The sequence below is a fragment of the Centroberyx affinis genome, unplaced genomic scaffold (genome assembly GCF_046629955.1).
Source record: "Centroberyx affinis isolate AG114_WGS23_722 - 3 ecotype Tasmania unplaced genomic scaffold, CSIRO-AGI_Caff_v1 ptg002205l_1, whole genome shotgun sequence".
Classification (NCBI taxonomy): Eukaryota; Metazoa; Chordata; class Actinopteri; order Beryciformes; family Berycidae; genus Centroberyx; species Centroberyx affinis.
The window spans coordinates 155,549-183,345 of NW_027280509.1; the positions used below are offsets into that span (position 1 = coordinate 155,549).

The 27,797-nt window shown below is 42.6% G+C and overlaps 1 protein-coding gene across 1 annotated transcript; it reads left to right on the forward strand.

Moving 5' to 3' along the window:
• The first annotated feature begins 131 nt into the window (after positions 1-131).
• LOC139655185 (E3 ubiquitin-protein ligase rnf213-beta-like) lies at positions 132-27,664 on the forward strand. Its single transcript, XM_071532523.1, has 65 exons — positions 132-172; positions 278-433; positions 545-717; positions 820-1,115; positions 1,225-1,472; positions 1,737-1,943; positions 2,019-2,223; positions 2,322-2,377; positions 2,465-2,630; positions 2,715-2,864; positions 3,067-3,165; positions 3,451-3,579; positions 3,851-4,016; positions 4,115-4,282; positions 4,418-4,567; positions 4,707-5,338; positions 5,790-5,949; positions 6,122-6,339; positions 6,436-6,579; positions 6,686-6,838; positions 6,948-7,377; positions 7,510-8,271; positions 8,575-8,759; positions 8,877-9,028; positions 9,156-12,990; positions 13,083-13,219; positions 13,315-13,413; positions 13,513-13,625; positions 13,739-13,852; positions 13,976-14,037; positions 14,167-14,323; positions 14,760-14,895; positions 15,393-15,581; positions 15,675-15,808; positions 15,919-16,094; positions 16,191-16,394; positions 16,720-16,907; positions 17,012-17,132; positions 17,468-17,568; positions 17,972-18,151; positions 18,420-18,565; positions 18,669-18,768; positions 18,861-18,972; positions 19,139-19,334; positions 19,427-19,435; positions 19,480-19,661; positions 19,980-20,102; positions 20,547-20,657; positions 20,773-21,015; positions 21,132-21,213; positions 21,347-21,381; positions 21,495-21,595; positions 21,691-21,841; positions 21,945-22,110; positions 22,207-22,301; positions 22,927-23,175; positions 24,015-24,147; positions 24,268-24,351; positions 24,513-24,693; positions 24,816-25,017; positions 25,114-25,191; positions 25,416-25,613; positions 25,894-25,983; positions 26,490-26,668; positions 27,244-27,664. Exons 1-65 carry the CDS (start codon positions 144-146, stop codon positions 27,380-27,382), a joined length of 14,565 nt encoding a protein of 4,854 aa, XP_071388624.1. The 5' UTR covers positions 132-143; the 3' UTR covers positions 27,383-27,664.
• Positions 27,665-27,797: the final 133 nt, after the last annotated feature.

Sequence of the window (27,797 nt, forward strand, 5' to 3'; positions counted from 1 at the left end):
CCTCTGGAGGAGTCTCAGATGATCCCACAGACTCCCAAGTACAGAAAGGTGCCAAGCCCAAGTCTTATGCCAAAGCAGTGGCTGGAGAGGCGGAGAGTGAGAAACGGTCAAATACGCCAGCCTCTAAACCAGCAGATGAAGGCATGAAATCATCCCAAAGCAGGGGGAAACGGTGAGTCCAGCTATCCCAAATGCTATGGCTAAAGCTGGCTCTATAAATATGTGTGTCATTACAGTAACCAAAACCAACATAATGTGTATTTTTCTCTTTCCATAGTGATCGAAGCCCAGTGAGACATCCACCCGGTGTTCCCATGTTCACCATTCACATCTATGCTGTGTTAGACAAAAAGTTTAGATTCAACAGAGAGCACGACAAGTTGTTGCTATATCATGAAAATGGATATTTACCCCTTGAAATGACAGATTTTGTGTGAGTATTAATGATTTATGTATTTAGCTGTAATATAGTTTTCAGCTACAATAATCATCTAATAATTAATCTGTCATAGTAACACATTATTTTACAACATTTTGTCTTCAGTGGCCTACATCAGCAGCAAGGCTACTTGATAGAAGCAAGTCTTTCCATTGCGGAAAGCGACCTAACTAGAGGACAGTGGTTGACCTATCAGTATGGTGTACAGCAACGGCAGAAAGAGATTGCAGAGTTTGCCACAAGACATATTCCTATTCCATTGGACTCACAAGTTAAAGGTAAGATAAGCAAACCATTTAGCTTCAGCTTGTCAAAACAGCACAGCAGGTATGAGTCTTTTTATATGAACTGATCATCCACCATGCTTGTGTTTTATCCAGAGCTGCACCTTTATGAAGGCTTCATTAGCCGTCTGGAGGCTGGGGCCATGATGCCAAGTTGGGTTAAAACTGGCCTTACTATGGTTGGTTTGAAAACATCGAAGGGTATGGAGATTTCAGATGCCTGGCAATTCTCGGCTGATGTTCTGCTGAACAGAATCTTCCAGAAATGGTCCCCATCCAACAAAGAGAGCAGTCAGATCTTCTATAAGAACTTGGTCCATTTTAAGAGCTGTTTCACTTCTGCTCACCAAAGAGTGGTTTTCCCAGACAGTTCACAACCCCCCATGGTCAAGGTTGGTGCAACAACAATCGAAGAATGATTACATCTTGCTTAGAAATGCATTAATTATACATTGCACTCAATATTCCACCAATATCTAAATTCTCTATTTCAATTACCAGGCATCAGAGCTGATTTCAGAGAAGTTGATCCACATCTTAAAAGGAGAGTCAGAGGGAACATCTGCAGAAAGCTGGAGGAGAACCAACCCTCTTGTGCTGGGCTTGTCTGTTTTCACGGTTACCAGAAAATGCGACATCAACCTTGGAGTGAAAGGCTGGGCTGAGCTTTGTTATCTGGTGACCTCAGACACTGCAATGGACAACCAAAACCTGCAGGGGTTGCTCAGTGCCTTCCCAACTGCACAGTAGTGAGTTTTACACAAGCTTTAAGTTGGGGGAAAGTATTTTAGCTTATTCTTTTAGTTATTTGGTTATTTGTTTGTATTAGTATTAGTATTATTAGTAGTAGAAGCAGTAGCAGTAGTAATAGTAGTAATACTAGTTGTAGTATCAGTAGTAGTAATAGTAATAGTAGTAGTAGTAGGCGTAATAGTAGGAGTATTAGTATTGATCTGAGGTATTGATATACAAGATAAAGTATGTTCCAACTACTCTCTGTTTCTGCCCCTCAGCACTGTGTTGGGGTTGATAAACTACTGTGCACAGCAAGCGGTATCGGAGCTCATCCTGCTCATTCCGCTACTCCACAAACTCAGACAGCCAGGGGCAGATGCAGCCACAGTGGGTCCAACTGTTGAAGAAGAGAACTGGTCTGGACTGGACAAGGTCAAATTCAGCAACTTTAGAGAGAATATACGATCGTACTCTGACAAAAGAAGGTGAGTCCCTCTCAAAGAAACCTTTCCTGAAATGGTGATCCTGTTGGAATTGTATTAACATTTTTTTTTTCACAGGATAATGCTGAGTTTGATCCAGAAGCACTCATCTGTGGCTGAAGAGATGCCTCTGGTTTTGGTGAGCTGGCTATCCCTGGTCGCATTTGAGGACATTCCTGAATTCTCAGACCTGACTGAAATACATCCAGAACACTTGATCCAAAGTCTGTTATACAGGCTTCGAAAATATGGAGATAACAACAGAGAACAGCTGAATGCGGAGGTGAACAATGTACAAATGTCAAATACTGAACTTTTAAAAGAACATAGTTTATCTTTAAAATTATCATCTGTGATAATTCTCATCCTTTCAACATGCAGCATACTGGAAACATCTTGACCCATATACTGATGAGAGTAGAAAAAGAAAAAGAAAGGTAATGACATCTGAGATATTCTTCAAATACAACTGATTTTTGTGCTAAGGCATTGTTCTCCCTCTAATTTTTGCATTATATCTATAGAATGATCGAATCTGGAAATATCAAGTCAGTGTTCTTGAGTGGCATCAATGTGGTGAAGAGCACATGCAGAATGGTGCGACTTGTCCAGTGCTACCAGGCTGCAGTGCTGTCCTACCAACTAGTGCTGAAGTTGGCAGAGATGTTGGATTCTGCACTTAGAAGAGAGGTATTAATCTCATGTTTTGATGTTTTGTTTGCTTCATTGTGACACTGTAACTGTAATTCACTGTATTCTTTTTGTGCTTCTTAGTCCCAAGATGATGAGATGAAGACCTTTAAGGAGCGGTTCTTTGACGAGCTGTGTAATGTGCAGCAGCAGATCAGCGAGTGGAGAGATGGACTACTGCAAAATCCCCTTTTGTCGCAGTCCAAATCACTCAGCTACCCAAAAGAAATTGAGGTCCACAGCATCATATACATTACCAGCTTTATATCACATTCGTTTTATCTCAGCCAGTAGTCTTCATTTGGTTGATTTTGGTTGTTTTCAATGCCTTTCTCTGTTAGTATTCACCGCATAGTTTGTGTGATCATGGAGAGTTATACCAGGTTTCATATGTCAGGCCTCATAAATAATACTAATTAAGTTGCTGAATTGTTAGATGTGGGATGCGCTGCTGAAGGTGGAGTGCTCTGTTGAGGAAGTTTTGCCCCAGTGGAGGTCTAGCCTGGAGAAAGACCTGAGGAAGAGGATTTCCAAGGTATGTGATACTTTATTGATTCCTGTGGGGAAATTATCTTTTCCCTTTTCCCCTCCATAGGGAGGTCAGAGGTCAGGCTCAGAAACAGAACAGCAGTCCTGGAGCTGGTAGGGATTCAGTGTGTTGCTCAAGGATACAGCAGGGCGGATGCTTTCCAATTCCTAAGGATGATCTCTAACCCCTAGGTCATCCTGCTGCCTTAATGGACAGCACACAGACGCACACACACACACACACACACATTTAGTATGCTGTTACAGCTGAGTTGTTTGTTTTTCTCTACAGGCAAGTGATGTGGATAAAGTAATGGTGTGCTGCCTTGACTCATCCATGGGAGCTATTAGGAGAAGCCATGACATCGTACAGATGTGTTTCCATGAGCTGTGTCAGTCTGCTATCAAGAGCATCTGCCAGGTACATGAGTTATTTTCTAAAGCTACAATATGCAACTTTTTGCCTTGAGACAGAAAGCATGTTTTTAGTCCCACCCTCCTCTTCCTCAGTTGGTCAAGTTCCCACCCCAACATTTGTCACTCATCTTGATGAGTTGTCTACCTTGAAAGGCCACTTGTTCATGAAGGGGAGAGCTCTTTTCATGATCTTCCCCTGCCCAGATTTTCCAAGTCGATTACTTTTCAAACCAATTGATTGAAATTGATTGTACTGAGCACATCTGTGTTTTCAGGCAGGAAAAGAAGGGGACCTGATGCGGAGTCTGACCTCGAAAGTGAGCGATCTCCCTGACCCAATCCTGTCCGCCATTGTGGTTGAGTCAGCAGCACGGTTTGGAGAAAACTCTGTGGTCCAGCTGCTTCATCCACAGTCTGCCATCAACCACCTTCTTTCTAATGGTATTTTATCAAATTTTTTGAAGATATTTATGCAGTTTTATAAATGTGTTTTTTTTTCTCGATGTTCACAATATCTTTTATACATTCTTCTGGTGCAGCAGATTGGAAGGCCATACAGGTGGATGATGCTGCACAGCAGGTTATCCAAGGATGTCAGAGCACACTGGCATCCCTGGTGGAAGCACTATTTCAAGGACATGTACCACTGGGACACCTACAGACCACCCTGCACTATAAAGAGCAGTTTAAGAGACTTTACCACCAGTGTATGAATCTTCACTTCTATTTGTATATTCACATGCATGTATATGACTATGGCCTCCATGATTATTACACTTAAATTCCCCACTAAATGGAAAACACTGTATTGGTTAATGTTAGTTGTGTAATGTCTTCCGCAGACAGGAAAAATACCAAGTTGGAGACCATCCCTGCCGATGCAGAGGGTCTTATGGCTCAGAGAGAGACAGCTCTGAAATCTTTCAATCAGCAGAGACAGCATATGGATACACTGATAAAGATGTTAGCGAAGGTTACAGAAAGCATCACAGGTGAGAATAACTACAGCAATCATTCGTCCCCTCATTAATGACTGAAATTATGTTAATGTAAAGAAGCTTTGCAAAGGCTTTGCTCAGTTTTTCATTAACAGATTTAACTATTACTGTTTTATTGTAACTTTTTAACCAGTTGCTGAGATGTCCACTCTTGAGGATCAACACAGAGAAGATCTCCAGTCTGTAAACCTCAACAAACTGGTGCTGGTCCAACCCTTTGATGGCCAGAGGAAGTTAAGGGAGACAGGTTCTTGCCAGGTCCTCTGGTATAGCACCAGTCAGAATGTCCTCGAAATGGCCAGTGGAATGCACACCCTGTATCAGAGCAACCTGATTCTCACCTCTTGGGTCAAGCGGGCTGCAACTGTGGCCTCAAGAGGGCAACCGTGCACAGAGCCTGTTCCAGTAACCCTAACACAGATCTATGACACAATCTGGAAACCGCTACTGACAGATTTCTATCACCTTGGCCTCAGAATTGCTAATGAAGACATCACTTTCAAGGAGCTTGACCAGGCTTTGGTGGACACAGGGGACCAGGGAGACGGGAAACTAATGAAGAAGGAGCTGAGTCTGATGTCTGACTTTTTTTGTAGGTGGGAAGGGTTTAGCCTTGAGAACAACTGGGTGGAGCTGAGACTTCGTCAAATCCAGGAGTATCGACAGCTCCATGAGGCAGCAGCTGCAGCCAGTGCAATGCTGAAAATTGCTGCAAAAATTGAACTTTCTGGGAACTTCAGTGAAATCCACAGTCTCACCCAACTGGTAATAGTGTTATGATCATACATAATTCCAATTACAGTATTTATTATAGAATTTAGTATATTTGTTAGTGGACTAGCTAAAAAGAAAATACACTTTTGTTATACCCTTGATTTTTTAAAATTATTTTTATTACTATTATTTTTCACTCCAACTCTAATATGTTCAGGTACTTTAGGAGAGTTGCACATGCTTGTATTGTTAATTTTTAGAAATGAAATAGAAATGAATGGCAGAGAGGGAACAGTAATATTTGGTGGTCAAATTGCAAACACTTAAAAAAAGATTAACTTCAGTGACTGTATATTGACTGCATAACTGCCTAATTGTTAAATGTTTAACCTTTCAGGCTGAAGGAAACACTTCCAGATACTTTCAGCTAGCCCACACATTTTCTCCAGGAAATGTACTGTTAATGTCAATGCATATTATATTCTTGAAATAAATGTTACAGGAAGAAGACACATTTAAGCAGAGGGTCTTGGGGTCCATCACTGATGACCTGCTACGTGCCAAGCAACAACTATCCACAGTCACCACGCAGAACACTGCCTGTCTGGAAGAGTTTCTAGCAAGCCATACTCTAGTCAGTTGGGTCAAAGAGAACCTCAAAGGTAAGGCACTTACATGATGTATATCTATTCATGCAGAAACATATTTGCGTACATTGAATGCTGATGATTTTTTTTTTTTTTTTAATCTGTAATTGTAGGGCAGTATATTGTCTTTTAATCTTATAGAAGATGCCTGCCTGCTCTGTCAGTAACTTTCACGTTCCCTCAACAGATATGAGAGACGTGAAGGTCTTTGTTGACCTGGCCTCCATATCTGCTGGAGAGAATGACACAGAGATAGACCAAGTGGCCTGCTTCGATGATGCAGTGATGGGCTACAGCCCCCTGCTCTACTCTCTCCCCCCGAGAGCTGGCTTTGATGAGTTCATGAACTGTGCTAAGCAGGTGTGGGATACCCAATGTAGAGATGACAAACTACCAGACAAATTGGTACATAATTCTCCCTTATACTATACTGTATATGCAGTACATAAACCACTGTTGCTTTGGCAAAGTGAAAATGATGCTACTGGTTTTGCTATCCAGAGAGAATCTACTCGTTTGCTGAGCTGGCTGAAAGGACTGAAGGAGGCCCATGGTTCTGTGGAGCAGTCCTCTCTCTCCCTGGCTTCTTCCATTAATGCCCAGGGGGTTTATCACATAGGATGGTCTGAAGAAAACACAGAGAAGGTAAGTTGTCATCAGTCATCAGTAAACCAAATATAGCTCAACAATTCTTATCAATCATTTATGCTATTCATGGCTGATTTGGTTTTTGTTTTCCATTTGTTTGCAGAGATGCCTACAAAACCTCCTGCTGGTCAAAGTGAAAAAGGGCAGAGAAGAGAAGAGCTACAGACTTGAGGACCTGCTGGAGCTGCAGAACAAACTCATGCTCATGTCGTCCAAAGGAGAGCATGGCAGAGAACAAGTCAATCGATTCACACAGGTCAGTGGAATTTTAAATTTTAAATTTGAATATTAAGCCCAATGTGTACAATCTAAATTATGTGTTGAGATTAATTGTATGAATCCCCCCCTCTGTCCATATACTATAGGTTTTTGAAGGAGTTCAGAGACTGGGCGCTGTCCTTCTTCAAATGCAAACATCAGGCAACATGCTTTTCAGGGAATGGCACGCTCAGGTCCAGTGCTGCCCAGAGCAGCAGCCATGCATCCAAGTGACATTCTTATCCCTGAAGGGTAAAGATATGGTGTACTGTGGGGATGTGACGGAGCAGCTACAAAAGCTGGGTCATTCCATGGAAACCTGCCATAAGGAATGGTGTTCCTTTATCAGTGAGAAGCGCTCACACTTCGACATGCTGAACCACTACACCTCAGAGCAGATGGTGTACCTATGCCACTGGATACATAATGTGTGTCAACAGCAGGCCTCAGTTCCCCAACAATTATGGCATTTACTTTTTCCCATAAAGCCCCAGTGCACCCTGGCTGATATCAGAGTTGCTTATGCTTATGCAACAGGTATGAATTTGAAGCCACAGTCTCAGCATGATGCCTTGGAATGTGACGAGTTTGATTATGATGATCAAGAATATGAACCCTCTATGGACTTAATATTAGCTTGGCCAAGACAGCATGAAGGGGACATGGAAGAGGCTGAGAATTTAATTCAGTCCTCAGATGATGAGGATGATAGTGTTGTGGAATATGATCATGGGGATGTTGATGTCATCGGGAAGGATTCCGAGGATAGTCTGGAGGACCTCTGGAGGCAATTCAAAGATGACATGCCACAGTACCTCAACCAGTACTTGGACATCTCAACTCTGGCCCACTTCCTCTCACATCTTTCTGACATGAACCAACAGCATGTGATGAGGAAGCTGCCACCTGCTCTCCAGGAGGGAAAGCCCAATCTAATTCTTTGTCCCACTGCAGAGGTTTTGACAACTGTCCTGTCTTTTTACATGGAGAGCCCAGAGCAGCCTCTGCCATCCACAGATGAGGTGCTACTCTGCAGAGAGGAGACCACAGAGGAGGAGGTGGAGATCTTTCTTCGTCGAGCTCTGGGCCAAGGCTCCAAAGCGAGCTGGCAAAGGATCTATTCCCTGGTGAATCCAGGACTGTTGGGCTATGATGTAAGCGTGGCCCTGGGGGAGCTCTTTGAGTGCCTTGAGAGAAGTGCCAGCCCCCATTATCGTTTGATGATGGTCAGTCCCGTTGGCCACCAGCACAGATATGTGCCCTCTTTGTTCAGCAACCACAAAGTGCAGGCAGGAGTGGGTGTAATAGCAGAGCGTGCCAGGAAATATCTTCACCACCACTTCACTGTTCGATTCCCACAAAACCCTGTCTCACTGATTTCTCCAGAGCAACTGTCAGTCTGGGTGGTGTCATCTGTACGCCCTGCAGTTGGTAAGAACTTGTTTGTCCAATGTCATATGTTGGCATGTATGCCATTATTAAAAATGTTATTACAATAGTAGCAACAAAGAATTTTGCATGTGATAACTTTGTTATTGCTTTGTTTCTTACTGAAACATTATAATTGCGCATATGTCATTCCACCTTTTTTTTCCTTCATCCATTTGTAGAAATTATCACAAAGACATTTTTAAGTCACAGTGTTAAAATGGATTTACACAACAATAAAATATTTTTAATTGAAATAAGACATAGAAATGACCTCCGTAACATAGATCTTACTTCTCTCTATAGGGAAATCCCTTTATGTTGACCGTTTGTTTGAGAAGTTCCAGCAGAAATCTCCCAGGGCAAAACATATTAGGATCAGGTTGATTGAGCCAAGGGTTGATGTAGAATCCTTGATTCAGACTCTATCAGTAAGACTGGCACCTTTGAGAGAGGAGGACCCTGTGCTCCTTCACATCGACGCTGCTGGTGTAAGTCTGTCGTAGCTGGTTTCAGAATATTTCAAGCGTTTACAACTGCATTTATAGGTGGTTCTGTTGAAGGTTGTACTTGAGAATCATCTTTTTTTTTCATTTGTGAATTGTTAGGTTCATTCTGGCCTGGAGGAGCTCCTGTTTCATCTGTTAGTTCTGAGCTGTTTGAGTGACAGCCAGGGAATGCTGTGGAGAAGGAATGTAGCTCACTTGATCACTGTTGAGGTCATGAGACCACACACACCCCCTCATAACCAACCAAAGCAGGTAGAAATGTCACTTTAGAAATGTCATATTGTTGAATGTCTGCTGAGATAAAGCAGAAGACAGGTGATTCATGATTTAATTGTGAATTGATTTGTGTCTGTTTGATTTGCTCACATAGATGAATGTTGGACTTCTTGACATTCTGCCTACCATCCATTGTAGACCTCCAAAAGAGGTGAAACAGTTGGCTGATCGAGGGATGTTGATGAGGAAGACCTTAGACCCACTCATGGATGAGCAGGAGTTTTGCAGTGAGGGAATTCAGAGACCTTACCAATTCTTAAAGCTCTTCAACAGGAATCAGAACCTGGATCAATTTAAGTACCAGGAAGGGTCCAAAGAGGGGGATCCTATCGATTGTCTAAACCACTTCCTGTCAAACTGTGGAATGCAAGATCCATCTTGGGCTGAGTTGAAGAACTTCTCTTGGTTCCTCAATGTGCAGCTGAAAGACTGTGAGAACTCCATTTTCTGTGATCCAGATTTTCTTGCTGACCATCTGCCTGGTTTCAAGGGCTTCATTGTGAAGTTCATGATTCTGATGGCACGAGATTTTGCCTCACCATCTATGAACACATCTGATGAAAGCCCCTTGCTGCACTTTGATAACAGCCCGGAGGATGACCTTCTAGCCCGTCTGACAATTCGTAAGCATTGGGAAAGTGAGTCTCATCCATACATTTTCTTCAATGCAGACCGATGCTCAATGTCATTCCTTGGCTTTCATGTGAAGAGAAGTCCAAGGGGAAACAACCTCAATGCAGTTGATCCTCACAGCAACAAGGTACTGATAGTAGATGTGATGACACACAAACTTTTTGAAGGTTTGGAGCGCCAAAGAATCTGTCTCACTGAAGACTTTGATCAGTTGCGCCGTTCAGACAAAATCAAGAGGATTTCATGTGTTGTTGGTGCCGAGAAAGGAATGATGAACAGAGAATTTGATCCAGACCCAACATATGAGCTCACTGCTGACAATGTGATGAAGATGTTAGCCATTCACATGAGATTCCGATGTGGAATTCCAGTGGTCATCATGGGAGAGACTGGCTGTGGAAAGACTCGATTAGTCCGTTTCCTTTGTGATCTGCAGAGAGAGGAAAGAAAGCTAGAGAACATGGTACTTGTCAAAGTTCATGGTGGAACTACAGCTGAGATGATCTACACAAAAGTGAAGGAGGCTGAGATACTTGCTGAGAAGAACCGCAGAACAAACAAACTAGACACCATTCTATTCTTTGATGAGGCCAACACCACAGAGGCCATTTTTGCCATCAAAGAAATCCTATGTGATCGAACCGTGAAAGGGGATCCTCTGAGGGCAGACAGCGGCTTGAAAATAATAGCTGCTTGCAATCCTTATCGGAAGCATTCACCTGAAATGGTGGAACGTTTGGAACGTGCAGGCTTAGGATACAGAGTGAAGGCAGAGGAAACAGACGACTGCCTTGGCAAAGTCCCTCTGAGGCAACTGGTGTACAGAGTTCATCCTCTGCCTCCAAGCATGGTTTCCTTAGTGTGGGATTTTGGTCAGTTGAGTGATTCAACTGAACTTTCCTACATCAAACAGATAGTTCAGAAGAAAGTTGACAACCTTGATTTGCCAGTGGGTTGCGAAAACATAATTTCAAATGTTCTGGCAGCCTCTCAGGAATATATGCGGAGTCGAAAAAATGAATGCAGTTTTGTGAGTCTAAGAGATGTGGAGAGGTCTATGAAAGTGCTAGTTTGGTTTTACCAGCATAGTAATGTCCTGTTCCCCAACTGCCAAAATCTCAGCAAGGCTGAGAAGACACTGAAGTGCTTGGCTCTCGCAGTAGGAGTCTGCTACTACCCATCTCTGGTGTCAAAGGAAGAGTACCTCTCTGCAATCTGTAGGTACTTTCCAAACACCCTCTGCTCTGCAGAAACATTGCAAAAAGAGATTTCATCCTGTCAAGAATTCTTCCTGCAGAACATAGAGACAAGGGAGACCATAGCCAAAAATGTAGCCCTTAAAGAGAATGTGTTTCTCATGGTGGTCTGCATTGAACTCAGGATCCCACTCTTTCTGGTTGGCAAGCCAGGCAGCTCTAAGTCACTTGCGAAGACAGTGGTTGCTGATGCCATGCAGGGTCAGAACTCCCACTGTGAACTATTCAAGGAGCTCAAGCAAGTTCACATGGTCTCCTTCCAATGCAGTCCTCACTCAAGTCCTGAGGGCATCATAGGGACGTTCAGGAGCTGTGCCCGTTTTCAGAAGGACAAAAACATGGACGAGTATGTGTCAGTGGTGGTCCTTGATGAGATAGGTCTTGCAGAAGATTCCCCTCAAATGCCCTTGAAGACCCTTCATCCCCTCTTGGAGGATGGTTGCATTGACAACGACAAGCCAGATCCACACATGAAGGTTGGCTTTGTTGGTATCTCCAACTGGGCTCTTGACCCAGCAAAGATGAACAGAGGAATATTTGTATCCAGATGGGATCCCAGTGAGAATGAACTGGTGGAAACTGCCAAAGGAATTTGTTCATCCTCTAGCCAAATTCTTCTGAAAATCATACACCTCTTCCCACCATTGGCTAAGGCCTTCTTGAGTATCTGTAAGGAGACAGCAAAGAATCAGTTCTTTGGTCTCAGGGATTTTTACAGCCTAGTGAAAATGCTTTTTGCTACAGTCAAATCCTCGCAACAAGAGCCGGATGACCGACAGTTGGTAGAGGCCATCTTGCGAAACTTCAGTGGACAGCCAGAGGGTTTTGACCCTGTCATATTCTTCCAAGAGGTCTCCCAAAACCTCACAGAAATTCCACGGCCAAGCACCCTGCAAATGGTCAAAAGAAATCTTGATCACGACAGCAGCCAAGAAAGCCGTTACCTCCTTTTGCTCACCACTAACAATGCTGCTCTCCATATCCTTCAGCAACAGATCTTTGCCAAAGAAGACAATCCACCCCCTGAAATTGTGTTTGGCTCAGGATTCCCAAAGGACCAGGAATATGCCCAAATATGCCGGAATGTGAACCGGGTGAAAACATGCATGGAGACCGGTCGTACTGTCATCCTCCTCAACATGCAGAATCTTTATGAAAGTCTGTATGATGCTTTGAACCAGTACTATGTTTACCTCAGTAAACAGCAATATGTTGATCTGGGGCTTGGCTCCCACAGAGTCAAGTGCCGTGTCCACAAAAACTTCAGACTGGTGGTAGTGGAGGACCAGCAGAAGGTCTATGAACACTTTCCAGTGCCCCTCATCAACAGGCTTGAAAAACACAGGGTAGACAGGAGTACAGATCTGGCACCATGGCAATGCAGGGTTCTGGACAAACTCAAGGAGTGGATGAAGGAATTCTCCGGTGAGGCCTCAGGGGATTTCAAACTGTCTGACATATTTGTTGGCTTCCATGGTGATTCCTGTGCCAGTGCTCTGTTACAGGCACTAGACAGAAGAGCACAAAAAATAGGGGACAATGCAGTAACACTACAGCAAGAGGATGAAAAAGAAGAGTCAATGAAGGAAGCTGAACCAAATGAAACACATCAGACAACTTCTAGCAGACACAAAGAGGTAGTTGATGAAGACGACAATCAGTTGGTTGATGCAATGGATATAGAGAATGATGGAACAGAGCAAAAAAGTGTGTCAGTGGGAATGATTGATGATGTCTCCCCTGAGGTATGGAATGATGACACAGGAGTGAATTATATCCCGGATGAGAACGAAGACAAGATGGAGACAGAAAACAATGCTGTGTCTACTGGTGAAAATGAGGAAGAAGAGGTTTTTGAATCAGCCAAATGTTTCTTGTTGAACTGTGCCACCCCTGACTCTGTGCTAAGGCTAAAGTATTCAGACTTGGCAAACCAGGAGAGGGAGAGACTTCAGAGGATGTATTTCCAGCAACAGCATCATGACTCACTCAGAGATTTCCTGGAAATTCACCTGAATAAGCATCAGGAGTCCAGCAAGTTTCTAGAGGTAAGCAATAAACCACAGTTTAAGTTGTATTTTGGTCATTCCTCAACTATTTGTTGACTTCACTGTCTCCTTTCTGTATTTGTTTTGCCAAGGTGACTACATTCTCCAGCTTGCTAACCAGATTAGATGTTAAGGTAGTAACTCAGGCTCTGGGCCTGCACACAGACAAGATCCTCCTGCTCTCCCTCCACCAGTTTGATACTGAGGTCTCCTTCTGCGGCAAGATACGGTACACTACCTCTGTTTGTGATCAAGTAATATTACCATGGATTTAGTTTTTGGGTTTTTAATCTTTCTCTCAATCTGTCACATTAAATATTTCAGGGACTTCTTTCAAGATACTGGCCCGTCTCTTCACATTCTGTTAGTTCAGATGGACCTAGAAGAATCCCACTGCAGTGACGAGCTCATAGCGTCAGCAAAGTAGGGCTCACTGTCAGGCTCCTAACCAGATATGCAATTTGATTACATACAGAATATTACAGGTGTTTTATGGGTGTTTATGATTCCATCTGTATCTAGATACTGCACCATGAATTACCTGATGTCATTGGATGATCGGACCTGTTGTGTGGTTTTCATTGCCAAGCTTTCCAGGATCCCAAGTCGATCTCAATACATTGGTTTCCAAGGAGGTGAGTATTAAGTGGGACAAGGTTAATGTACTGTTAATGTAATGACTTCTTTACTGTATTTTACATTAATTGAAAAAAATAAATAAATGCATGTTTTTTGTTGTGTGTCGAAGGAGTCTGGCACTCAGTGCACATTGATGACCTCAGGGATACAGAGGACATGAGCCTGAACCTGTCAGTTTTCTGTGGAACTCTCATTAGCAAGCTACTCTGCCCTGCACTGTCAGGTAGAAATTGTAGACCCTCTGAGCAGTGACTCCAAGTGTTGTATATTATATTAATGTCAGTGAATGAATGTATTAAGGCTGCCAGTTTTCCTGTAACAAACAGCATTTCTTTATCTTCATTAGAACAAATGGAAACAGAGAAGAAAAGAAGAGACTCTGAAGTGAACACAAGTGTGACTCTAAGGGTAGATAAACAGTACAGTACAATAGATGTTGTATTATATACATAGCTTTATATATGTTAGTATAACACAAAATGTAGTTTTTTATATTTAATCTTCAACCATTCATCCTGTAATTGTGTTGTTGTACAGGCAGAGACAGCCCACCTCCACAGCCTGTCCCTGGTGAGGTCATGCATCCAAAAAGCTGTGGGTTTGCTGAGGGACCCGAGTGACTCGACACCTAGGAGCATGCAACGGATGTGCATACTTCTGACTCTTCTGGGAACGGATCAAGGACACATAGGTGGTGAATATAGTCATGGGCGAGGGTTTGATAGGGTTATTGATCAATACCAATCACTCACTTGGCCATGTGCATTTCAGGTTTTCAGTTCACTTTACCTACCACTTTTTCTCAATGACGGTGCTGCAAGCGAGTAACTGGCATTGCATTTCAGCTGTGAAGGCTAAAAGATATTAAGATGGCTAAGATATATTACCTCTTCACTAGACAATTCTGTTAAATCCCTGCTCTAATAAGGAAGCTTACTTGTCTGTTGTGAATTGTGACTTGATTAATTTTGTCCATTACTAGCCAGCATCGCTTGGGGCACTGCCAGATACTTGGTTGCCGATAGAGGTCATAGATTATTTAATGCCCCTTTAAAATACATTTATCCCCACACACTATGTATCTACTCTACTATGATAATAAAAAGGTAACATGATGATCTCTGTTAAAGCTCGATTCCAGGAGGTGTTGCTAAGCAGACTGGCGGTGGCTTTGGCACAGAGGGAAGAGATGATGTGCTCTCCTGGGGAGTGGGTGAGCAGGGAAGCCAAGAAACGCCAGGCTCTACAGGAGGGGGGCACTCTAAGGTAAAATTTCCAATACCTTCTGATGAAATGGTAAACTTGAAAGCGTTGACATAGACACTACCAGTCAAAAGTTTGGAAACACCAGATTGAATATAGTATGTTTTTCATTATCTTAAAGCTATTTTGATCTAAAGGCTTATGCTTTAATGCTTGAAATTAGTTTTTTGGACAAATATAAATAGTGAAGTCGATGCCTATGCATGAATTTATTTCCAAAGCTACTTTAAAGAATCTAAAATATAAGAGTTTTGATTGGTTTAACACTTTTTTGGTCACTCCTTAATTCCATTTGTGTTATTTCGTAGTTTTGATGTCTGTTATTCTAAAATGTATGTGTCCAAACTTTTGACTGATAGTGTAGTTTACAGAGAATGTTCTTTTTCCTTAAAACTGATCATCTGACACTAATCCTGAATTTCCATTTCAGAATATTTTTCAAATTGTAATGGTCAGTGATTTGATTAAGTATAGCTTTCTGTCTTGTGTGTATCTGCCAGGCATACCCTGTGGCGCTGTCTTCAGTCCACCGTGATTCCGGTCTTGGCTGGCATGGTGGAAGTAATGGACAGGTATGCCAATCTGGACCTGCTCTTGGGTGCAAATCTCGGTCAGGGCCTGATAGAGCTGTGGTTGGACATTCTGGCAGACATACAGATTTTAGACCTGACACCTCCTCAAAACTCAAGGTACTGGGGATTACTTCTTTTGTAATTATCTATCATTAGCAAATTGAATATAAATCAACAAATGGCACCATTTTCCTTGCCTCCAATTTCTAGTGTGTTAGATCAGGAGGTACTAGTGCAACATTTCTTCATGCTGGATGGTGAAGGACAATCCTGTGCTGCCCCCTTCAGCTGGCTCATCAGAATGCACCTCCAGAGCCTATGGGAGGAATCTGAATTTATACCAGGTATGTCTTGGACTGATAATTTGTTCATTCGAATGACTTCATGCATGTAGTCATTAAGAGGTCACATAAACATCTGATCTTTGTCTCTTTCACCTTTATGTTCCTCACAGTGACGAAGGAGGACGGCACAGAGAGGATTCTTCAGTTTGTGAGCGCCTTCAACAACAGCAGGCTGGGCAGCTACTTACAGAAACTCTCACAAGAGGAGCAATTGGAGTATGGCCAGTGCTACCTACAAGACTTTCTGCTGCTTTCTTTGAAGATCAAGTCAAAGAATGAGCTTAGGGTATAGACATTATGAATTACACATTTAGGTGAAGCAAAGTGTGCAAACAGCCAAATAGGCTTGACATTGACTTTTCACCCCATCTGCCATACACAGGTGTTTACCAAGGCAATGTTGGGCTGTGTGTCTGAGCTTCAGCAGTCCATGAATACAATATCCGACCTCTCTCCTGCTTGGGTCATGGCTGCTTCCAAACATTATTCCCCGAGACTGGACACTCTCTGCCATATACTGCAGCTGCAACCCCAGCTAGCCACTGATGTCTTTCAGCAGGGGTCGACAAGGGAGCCTACAGAAATGGTGAGAATTACTATTCTTTGACATCGAACAGCATCAAGATCAATACCATTTTGGCTTGGTTTGAAACCTCTTGAGTTTTATCTTTGTGCCAACTGCATGTATTTGTTGAAATATGAAGGGGTTAGTAAAGCTAAACCATATGGTATTGATATTTTACAGGTGGCACAGACATCTAGTATGCATGCCCAAGATTAATTGCATATTCTTCGCAAAAATATAACTTTGCTGTCAAATTCACCTAAATATCCATAAGTGCATAAATGATAGTTCTTTATTTAGAATTGGGCACTAGGTTATGTATAATGGTATCTTTTATTTTTAACAGGTTGAGGACATTTTAGCGCTTGGTATCTGTGTTGAGAGAATCAAGCTGCTGACTGTGACATCCCTGCAAGAGTGTGAGTCCTTTGTGAGCAGAGTGGAGTTCCTGCAGCCATGTCTAGATCGAGCTTTTGGTCAGAAATACAGTATCCTCTGTAGCCCTGGCTGTCTGCAACATTTGGACTCCATCAGGTAGGGACTGAAAATGAATGTGGCAAGATTTATAGAACTCTTTGTAAGCTGAGACAGAGAGAGTGTGTTTCTAGTTTTATTCATAATCTCACATGCCCTTTCAGGTCACTATGGCGTGGGATACTGGTCATAGCAGCTTTCATCCAGCGAGTCCTGTTTGAGCTTAAACAGAGAGACTCTCGATTGAAAGAACTGGCTCTTAAACACTGCAACCTTCTCCAAAATGTAAGTAAAATGGTTAGAGACTTGTTACTTGGTTAGTACTTGGAATGAAGCACATAAGGGGTCTGTGTTTTCCTCCTTCCTGTTATGATTAAAGCAACTTTGTAAAGAACAAGTGCAATGGGCATAAAATAATGTTATGACCAAGAAACGACAATAAGAGTAGGTAAGATACAGCAAAGAGCAAAACCACTGCAAGGGATAATAATGCATTATTATACACTTCTCAGTAAATGAACAGTAACTATAAAAGTAAAGTGTGGGTAGTGGTGGGAGGTTTGGGGAGAGCCAGTGTTGCATGAAGAATGTAAGTTAAATTTCTTCTGTCTTTTCAACAGCTGATGCAGGGCTCACCTGATATAAGGAGTGTGGACACATTGCAGCAGCTGATCCGCATCCTCAACTCTTATCATGCTGAGTGTATCAACAGGGACCTAAGGTCTGACACTGCCTTTGAACATTTGTATTCAGTAAAATGCAAATGTTTGTATGTAAGATTATGCCAACATCTGTAGTTACTCTAATACACTGCAAAAAATGTCAATCTTAACAAGTCACGTAGTCTCATATTCAGTATTAAAATATTATGTTTCTTAAATAGAACTGAAAAATTCTGCCAGTGGCTAATTCCACTAGTTTCCAGCACTTGTTTCCAACACCATTTTCAGTTTAATTGCATTAGAAACAAGTGAAAATATCATATTGGGAGATGTTTCTTCTCTTGTTCTAAGAAAAGACTGATGACTTTGATGATTGATGCTACTTGTATGCGTGATCTCTTTATTTGGAAATGTATTTATTTTATAATGAAATAATTCATCTCTTTTGTTTTTTCCCCAAAGGTATGGCATTACTTGCCCAGTTTGCCTGTTCGAGCTCAAAGAGCCGTCTGTCTTGCCCTGTGAACATGTCTTTTGTTCGCACTGCCTCCAGCAATGCATTCAGGCAGACAGACATTTTTGCCCTAAATGTAGGGCAGATTTGCCACCCGACTTCCAACCAACTGTCTCTCACACCATCAAGTGAGTTAAAAAAAAAAATACAGAAATAACATTTATTTAACTTGGTGAATTGGTACTATCTCTCAACTCTTACAGTTACCATAACAAACAATCTTAGTTAATAGTGAGAAGTTTTCTATCAAACAATGTTTGACTGAGCAACATTCTGTGAAACAAAGTGCAAAGAATTGTAGAGGTAGCATCTTAGCATCCAATGCTATTACTTATTAAAGACTGTGTTAGTATTAGTATTACCCTCCCCAGTAATACTGTGCTTCTCATCCCTCAGGGCAGCACTTCAGCAGCAAGCAGACATTAGGAGCTGCTGTAACTCCTTCTTCCTGGAGGTGGTGTCCAGGTTCTGTCTGTCTGAGGGGGAGAGGCCAGGAGAGGGAGTGGTGGAGCTGCTCTTCTCCTTACTTGTCTCTGCTCACGGTCAGTGGGAGAAGTAAAAGTGCTTAGTGCATGATAATAGCTGAATGCTACATGATACTGTGATGATGAGGCATTCAACAGTTGATTCTCTTGTGTGATGCAGGAGATGTATACAGGACCAGAGAGCTCACTCCCTTCCTGGAGTGTGTGGACAACAGTCCTGTAGTCCGCTCCGTGCTGCCTAAACTGCTGCTGCAATACAGGTATGGGCATGAGTCAAACAACACACATACATAAACACAACCATACACTTTTCCAGAAATCGCATGTACTCTAACAATAGTGTATCTATCAGTTTTGACCAGGCAAAGGCCCACATCCAAACCTACCTAAAGAATCTACAGGAGAAAGTTCTAGACAGAGAAGACCGCACTGAACTCTACCTGCTCTTTGTCAACTGTTTCCAGGTAACAGACACCAACTTCACTTGCACATCGCTGACGTCTTATGTAACGTTATCATCGTTAAACTGGTAATCTGCCAGAGGATTTTACCATGGAAAGACCTACCCAACATCGGATGTTTAGAAAAGCATCATCACTTGCTATTGATCGCATATTGGTTTTGTTTCAGGACTCTCTGTTGTGCTCAGAAGTGCGAGAAGTGGAGCAGAAGAGGCTGCAAGTGGAGGTCTGTTTCTTGAGCAGGCTAGCCAGGAAACAGACCCTAGACAGACAAGCAGACCCAGCAGAGTTCCTGCTCAATATAGCCAGGCTACGGCTGTGTCTGGCCACTGCTGCCCGAATGCTGGAGAAAACCGTGGTCCAAGGTGTGTATTACTGAGCTTTGTTTGACTTTACAACAAAGACAACTGTACAAATCAAATTTCATCAGGTACAGTTAATAAATAAAATAGGGAAGTTAATAACTGTATCCAAATGTTTTTGTTTCTTCAGTAAATGCTGGTGATGGAGGGATGGAAGCTGATCAGTATCTGCAGCAGGTAAAGGCGGTGTGCGAGTACTGTCGTAATGACTGGCACAGGGTGTACCTGCTTAGAGCGCTCCACAGACAGGCTGGCATGGACTGCATCAAGGGCCTGATGAATAGTCCTGCCTGGAGCTGGGTCTTCCCTTCGGAGGTCCTTCGACTTCAGGTACAGCTATCTTGATATCTTGAATGTATAATGTTGCTTTAAGCCCAGATTTTATTGAGTATGAGGTAGAATTTCATGTTGTTGGCTATTTGTCAACTAAATATCACAACTGCGTATCCACTGATACTATTAATAAGCAAAGAATGTATTACAATACATAATTCAACCATAAAATGGAATTACATTGCACCATTAGCTTCAGTTTATTCACTGATAAAAAATGCATTATTGTCTAAGCAGAAACTAATAACTGCAAGGAAGAGCTTAAACCTGTATTTTGAATGAAAGTAAACTCACCAAAATATTTTTTTCTCAAAGAGGATGATTCCGGCCGAGGTGGACCGGTTCCTGTGCTGCGGGCCGTCTTACCGGGCCCTGAGGGATGCTGTGGCCCAGGTTCTGCTGGAAAACAGATCAGACCCTCTGGTGATAGAACTACAGGTCAGAGAGACTCTGCTCATTTCTGCAGCAAGTAGAGTTGCAGCAAATGAGATGGTTTAGTTTATTTAGCATATTAAAAAAGATAACATGAATGAATTTCATATAAAGTCAACTCAATAGTCAACCATTAGTAATTATCGTATTAGTAATTTTGTTGTCAAAGTGCATTAATTATACAAATACGTCCATGCAAACACTTAACATTAACAAATTATATATACACAGTTTAACATAGTGAGTGGAATTTTGAAACAAAAGAAGAATGGAAACTTATTAAATTTTATATGATTAATCCATTACCCCATGCTTTTTCACATTTCTTTGCAACAGCATAATTCTTAGCATCATGCACCCATGTTTTCTCATGTTTCTTGATCAACTTCAGGACTCACTGTACTCCTGCTTTATGTCTCCATTATTTTGTTGTCTGTATCTTCTCTGTAGAAGCTGAGAGGTTCTAAGGCTGCTACCCATGTTCTGCTAGCCCTGGCCCTGTTTAGACAAGTCACCTGCCGTTATAAATCATCTGACCTCAACATGCGCCCCTCTCCACAGGTCACCATATTTGACATCTAATTTCCATTGTGTCATATTGCTCAGATACTGACATCAGATATTGACTCTGAGGTGTTTGTAACCTTAACTCTGTTTTTGACATGCGGCTGTACAGGAGACTGGAAGACTGGAAGGCGTCCTGAAAAACACCATGTCAGCAGAATTGAGGGAGTTCTGCACTGCACTTCTATCCAATCAGATAGGCAGACTGGGCTCCCCTCTCCACATCAACCAGGGTCTTCCAGCTCAGATATGCACCCTCTTGGAGCTGCTGGTCCATGTGGACTCTGTGCTCCTCAGTGGAAACTCACTACTGGTTCCTCTCTACCAGATCGCCTTCCAACCTCAGAATGTTACAGTAAGACACTCATTATCTTGTGCTTTGATTTAGGTTTTGCTGCTTCATGCTATCTCATACTCTAATCTGTTTTCTTTGGATGTAGCTCATTAAATCAATTTCATCTTGCCTCCAAGCACTCCTTCCTGCCAACCATGCCAGATGATCACACAAGTGATGCCAGACAGTGGCTGAAAGAGAAGAAAGTACAGATGTATTGTGAGTATTTTACTTGTAGAGAACATTTTTATGTTTGGATCGCAAAGTTATTTGTCAGATGTTAAAGAGATATCTGTCATCACTTACCAATGAATTGTGCTTTAGGATGTAATGTCTTGTTCATGATTTGCAGACTGTACCAATGGCCATGCCTGCTTTGTGGGAGAGGTATGAGTTTATTTTTTGTGTCACTTTTTGGCAAGCATGTCTAATATTAAACATAATGAAAAAAGCAACAAACACTCAAACAATGCATCATATGCTTCTGTACTGTCCCATAGTGTGGTAGACCAGTGGCCTTATCAAATTGCCCAGACTGTGGAGTACAAGTTGGCGGGCAAAATCACTCCCCAGTCGCTGGATTTCAACGTGCAGAACACAGGTATTAACCTGTTAATTAACCTGCTCTGTGACATTATTGTCTCAGCCTGATATACTCCATAAATTTCATCCATGTCTCTCCTTATGTGTGTAAAGTGTCAGAGACCAAACTCGGACAGGACACATATTAGGAGAGGCTTTGCAGAGGTCTGAAGCCCCTGAGAGACAGATGACACCTGCCCAGTCCTGCATCCTTCGGCTGCTTACACACCTCGCCATGCTACAAGGCGCTATAAGGAATAACCGGGTGAGACGTCACCAAAATCTGCACCAAGAAAAGGGTTTTAACACCACTGGTACTGAAAACAATAGTGTGTAAAAATACACCTGTGTTGTTTTTTGTGTTGTAGGGAGTTAGCAACATGATTCACCCCAGCGTGCGGGATGTTCTTGGCTTCCTGTGGAACCACCTTGAAAAGGACATGAAAGTGCTGGGGCGGACGCTGAATCAGAACATGGACGACACGGCAGTTACAGTTCATTTGATTCTCAACACCTGCGTAAAGTTTACTGCAGGTGATGATATTACCTTTCAAATGATTTTCAGCCTGCTGTTTCCTTTGCGTAACAACATGTGACATACAGTAAATCCCTTGATTGTTAACGGTAAAGGTTCCCGCCATGCAAGACCTGACCTGTCCTCCAGACCTGGACGGGAACAGTGGGAGAAGCTAGTCTGTGATTCTGCCATTAACCCAGTACTTGTGGTAAGGAATACACATTTTTTGAAACCACAGTGGATTTATTGTTTAAACACCAATAAGATGTGATTCTTTTTATTCTTCTTTTATTTATCAACCTCCTGACCAAGGAATTGCTATAACATTGAAAGGTCTCTGGCACAGCTTACGGTGACCTGTAATTTACATAAATAATCAAGTCACATTTTCACAACTGAGATGAGTAAGCTAGCTAATTAGAGCAGCAATCCAACAGAAACATCTAGTGAAGAGGTAACGTATCACCATGCAAAATACGGCAATAGTAAGACTGCTTTGTCATGTGCTTTTTTGGCTTGAGAGCAAAATGTTTTTGGAATGCCGATCACTCACTCATAGCACTGTCATCCATCCTTGAGCAGTTGGAAATGCCTGTGTGTGTGTGTGTGTGTGTGTGGTGGTGGTGGTGGGGGGGATTGGGAGTGTCTTGGAATTCTAATGGGTGAGGAGGTTTTGTATGAGGTTAAGTATGGGCCACAAATCTCAGCACCTGATATAGTAATCATTGAGTTGCTGGTATTGATCAAACCTCACAGATATATCATGGTCTTTTTGTGCTATGGGACAGTAAAAATGCTAATTATTGCACCTTTAAAAACATTCATGTTCTCAGAATCTGGCGAGGAATATGGCTGAAGCCCAGGAGAGAATCAGTGCTGACGATAAGCTTGTTGGAAGCCCTCTGATGAAGCTCCTCTACGGGGATCCTGGGCCCATGTTGTCCCTCCCCTCTGACTGCCCAACACATCAATCCTCCTTCTGGAGTCTACCTGAGATGATGACAGTGGAACGCTTCTCTCAGCTGGTGGGAGAGGCACAGGGGCGCACCTCCTTATCCCTGCTTACCCTGTTTCTGAAGAAGGTACTGGAGAATGTGTCCACAGTGTTTTCATCTATGTCTATGGCATGAGTAATCCTATTTATGAGTAAGTCTGGGGACACACTAGAGGATTATCAGGCCGATTTACACCAGATTTGCACCCACAATTGGGAAGGGGAAATCCCGATCAGAGGCTTGGTCGGGACTGATGATCCAAACAGATTATCTGGTAGTGTGAGGAGTTTACAGATTCAATCTTAACCACCGAGTGACTCACACACTGATCTAAGCTGCCCCAATATCAAACATGTTCGATTTTTACGACCTGACATCTGGACGGGTCCTGAAGTGTGTGATCACAGTTTCATTCCTAGAGTGGAGAGTAGAATAGCCAATGAGAGCCTAGTTTATAGTGAGGTGAGGTAGAAATGTTATATTAAAAAGTTATATTAATGATAATATAATGCAAACTTGTTTAAGGTCATTGAAATTAAACACTTTGTGAACTCCTGTCCTACAATGAATGTAAGTTGCTAGCCTAGCTAACATCATATTTTTTAACCCTACTCACCTCCAACTCTCACTACAAAGTGTACAGATCAGTACATATTAATACATTTCACATTGGATCATGTTCCCTGCAATATCAGAGATCCTGATGTCAGTGACGTATCTAGAGTCAGCAGCATAATCGCAGTTATATTGTGTGTGATACCCAGTCCTTGCCTAATCATCTAGTGTGAGCATATTTACAACTGAGAGACAAAAGAATCTGTGAAATCCATCAGTATATATGTCATGCAATGCATTTTTGTAGGATTTTTAAAAGTCTTCTAGTGTGTCCCTAGCCTGAAATATGTGTGTGTGTGTATTTGTCCTAGATACAGTGCGTGAGACAGTTACATCACCTGCCTGAGCTGGCTGCATTACAGTCAGACCTTTTGAGGGTATTTCCCCTGGCATCAGACACTACACCCCAGAGTATTGCACAGATGTTGCAGCAGATACCAGCAGGTATATTTACATCGGATCACATTTTGAATTGAATATACAACACCACCAATGAAAGTGTAATGAAAAAATCCACCACCACCATCACATACACAAACTCACCTTTCTCATTATCCTTGATAGGATACCAGAAGAAGGTACTGCATGAGAGGGTGAAGACATTCATTGAGGTGTGGAATTGCCTCAGACTGGATGCGGCGAACAATTGTAAGCACATGTACATTAATTCTAACGTAAACATGTATGTATGTGCGTGTGCATGTTTGTATGTTGAGTAGTTAGTGTAGTGGTGTGCTTGAGATATCTGGTGTCTGCTGCCTTCACTGCATGCCTTGATTTGCTTGCTCCTGTGTCTGTATATATAACAGCAGACTTGGGTGCGGACGTGAAGCTGTGTGAGAAAGAGGTGACACTAGAGAGCTCTGGGGAGTTCCTGACACCATGTCGACATGGACCTGGGTCATGTCTTCGAACTCTGGTAGATTTCCTGTCAAACACTCACAACAGCTTGGTGAGAGAGGCTAGGAAACTGAGCCACCAAGAAGACAGGTCAGTCCGCCTTGTCCGGTGTCAACTGCTAAGGCATTTGGCCTTTGAATGGAATTAACTGGGATGATTAAGACTTTGGCCTTTTACAGATGACTGTTTATTTTCCTGTGATATTTCCCCAGTGAATACAGTGTTCCATTGGAGGAGATATCAGAGACCCAGCTAACCTTGTGCCATCCAGAAAGGGAGCTGCTACCCCTGGTGTTAGCCCACTGCCACTACACCTTGAGGAAAGGCGGGGAGACCGACATTAGTTACAACCTGCCAGGGATCCAAACCCAACTGGCCCGTCGCTTCCTGACCGGAAAACCACTTATCAAAGCGGTATGAATGGAAAAGGATCTCACAATTACATGCAAATGCTAGGTGATGCCACCTGTTCTACTAACCAGCACTATTGTCCACTTTTATCAAAATCAGGACACCTCAAGGTACTTGAACAGACACCTACAGGATTTCTCTGTGGTCCTAACAGAGGTCAGAGACAAGATTCGTCAGGTAAGTCCATTTCTGGTACCAGTCTTTGTCCAGAGACAACACTGACTAAATGCCAGCCCAAGAATGTTCACAGTAGTTTCCCCTGTGGGATTTTGAGAGGCCACTTTGTTAGAGGTCAAATTCCTTCACCCAAACTCCTCTCTGTTTCCATTCACCGGGAGAGGTCTCCCCCCTGCCAGGCGCCACTCAGTGGCCTGCTGACAGTTGCTCTGTCTGTGGTATAGGAGCCGCTGAAGGGATCGGTGAGCGGTGCCATGCGGACAGTGCTGCGTTCATACACTGATGTTTGTGATGCCGTGTTTGTGGTGGAGATTGGCCTGCGCTTCCTTGGCAAGACGGGCGGGGATCCCCAAGGTCAACTTTTGTCCTACCTTACTGATTCACTGCAGATGGGCCCGCAGATCTCCAGCTGTGTAGCCAAGGTAGAAACCTCCGAACCTACAGATATTTCTCTTCCAACATACTTATGCAAATAATATGTGATTATATAGATCTCTTTTTGTATGCAAGGCATTATTACACCACCCTATTGTTGGCCTGTCTATACAATGATAGTATTCCCATTTATAGACTACTCCACTCCACTATTGTGCACTTTGGAAATAAGTGGAATAAAACTTTCTCCTACTGTGCGCTGATCTAACCTAGTATCACCTAAATCACTTAAATCCATTAAACCCTTCTGTTTCATTTTCATTTCAGGCTCTCGGAGAGAGTAGACTGGAACACAGCATATTCACCTGGCAGCTCCTAACCTGCTGGAAATCTGAGCTCATGCTGAGCCGAAAGCAGGTTAGTAAGAATAAAATTATAATGTGCCCAGCGGGTTGCTGAATACGGCAGTCACAAGAGAAATAGGCGAGAGTGTGACAGAATTATCCCTGTTGACTGTTGATGACTGATCACAACAATGGATCTGTGCCTAGGCCAAGCCACTTTAAAGACCTAGAAACACAAAAGCCATGCATGAAACTCCCCCTCGGTGACCACATATTTTGTTTTTGAGTAATTCTTTTCACTCATGTGACCCCTGCTAGCTGCCAGTGACTGACCTCAAAGACCACAAAGAGCTAATCTTGCTGGGCTGTAAATCCGTAGAAAGTGTGCCGTCCGACATGGCAGGCGCTCAGTGTTTGACCCCAACAATAAAGTGAATTGTTTGAATTCCTACTGCAGTTTCTGCCACGAAGCACATGCTTTGAAGATTTTCATAAGCGTTGTATAGTTTGATGCAGTCCGTAGCATCCAGGATCAAGAGGTGTGAAACAAACTTTGATAACACTGTCTATATGTTCCAGGACCCGTTTCAGAGGCTGCCTTCAAAATTCCAGCAGAAGCTGTCTGTGGAGGAGAGGAAAGGAGTGAAGATGTTCCTTGCTGTCACAGACGTTGACACTTTCTCTCTGGAGCTGCATGAAATTCTCCTACTGAAGACGAGCAACTCCATGCCAGACCAAGACTACCTGCCACACTGGGAGTAAGCAAACTCTAATATCACCAACAAGCCATTTGTATGCCCCCCTCCATATTGACGACACAACTAGCAAATGTATTTTGACCATTTGTGAGTTTAGGGTCTGCAGGAGGTAATGCACCAAACAAATGGTAAAACAAATAATTTACAAAGCATTTGCATTATTTTGTTTGAAGGGATGTGTATTCCCCTATTTGGCCAAAGTTTTGTTGAAGAGAAGACATTTTTGGAGTCTCATAAATGAAAGAAGTGTGCCTATTGTCAGATCAAAGATTACCACCCTCATTTAAAGGAATCCATTGAAAGTGGACACTTTCAATCACAGTGAAGTGTGGGGGTCTCACCCTGAGCTCTCCCCTGGGATTTGGGGCCTTTTGACTCCCAGGACCAGAGCGTGACCCCTCCAGGCGACCATCTGTCAGGGGAAAGGGGCTTAAGTTATATACCCTCTGCAGGCACAGGTCATCTCTATTGAAGCAGCAGCTGGACAGGGAAGTGAATAGGAATGTGTGTGGAGAGAACAATGGATGCAGTGCTAACTGTTGCTCCTCCTTTCCCTCCCTCCTTGCTGTCTCCAGCATCAGGTCCACTGTGGAGAACCATTTGGATCAGAAAAACCTTCCACCTCTGCCGGAGCTTGATTCCTTACCAGAGGACATCACACTGAACAAAGGAGCTGATGTGTGGAGGGCAGCTGTAGAGTTCAGAAAAATATAGATCATTTCTACAGAAAAATGAACCATTTCTGATTTATTTTTATTATTACAGGGCATATGATTTTTTGTTATTATTACTACTACCTATATTAGAATATCGGCATGATGCTGTCATTCAGCTGCCTTAACATTGTCTCAGTGTCTATAATTAATTCATTCCATATGATAGGATGAGGCAGAACATTTGAAATATATGTGTCTTTCCGTAATGTGAATATTATAAATGTTTCTATTAGGGGTTAAACTTGAATATGTAATGAGAGAGAGAAAGGAAAGAGGAAGAGTGGTGTAATAAAATAAAATTAGCCATATTATTGTATTGCATTATGTTCATTCTATTATTGTGGTGTTAGGAAACTATTAACAAATCACCTTTGTGTTGGAACTGGATTGTTTTCTATGAAAGCATTCCTCAA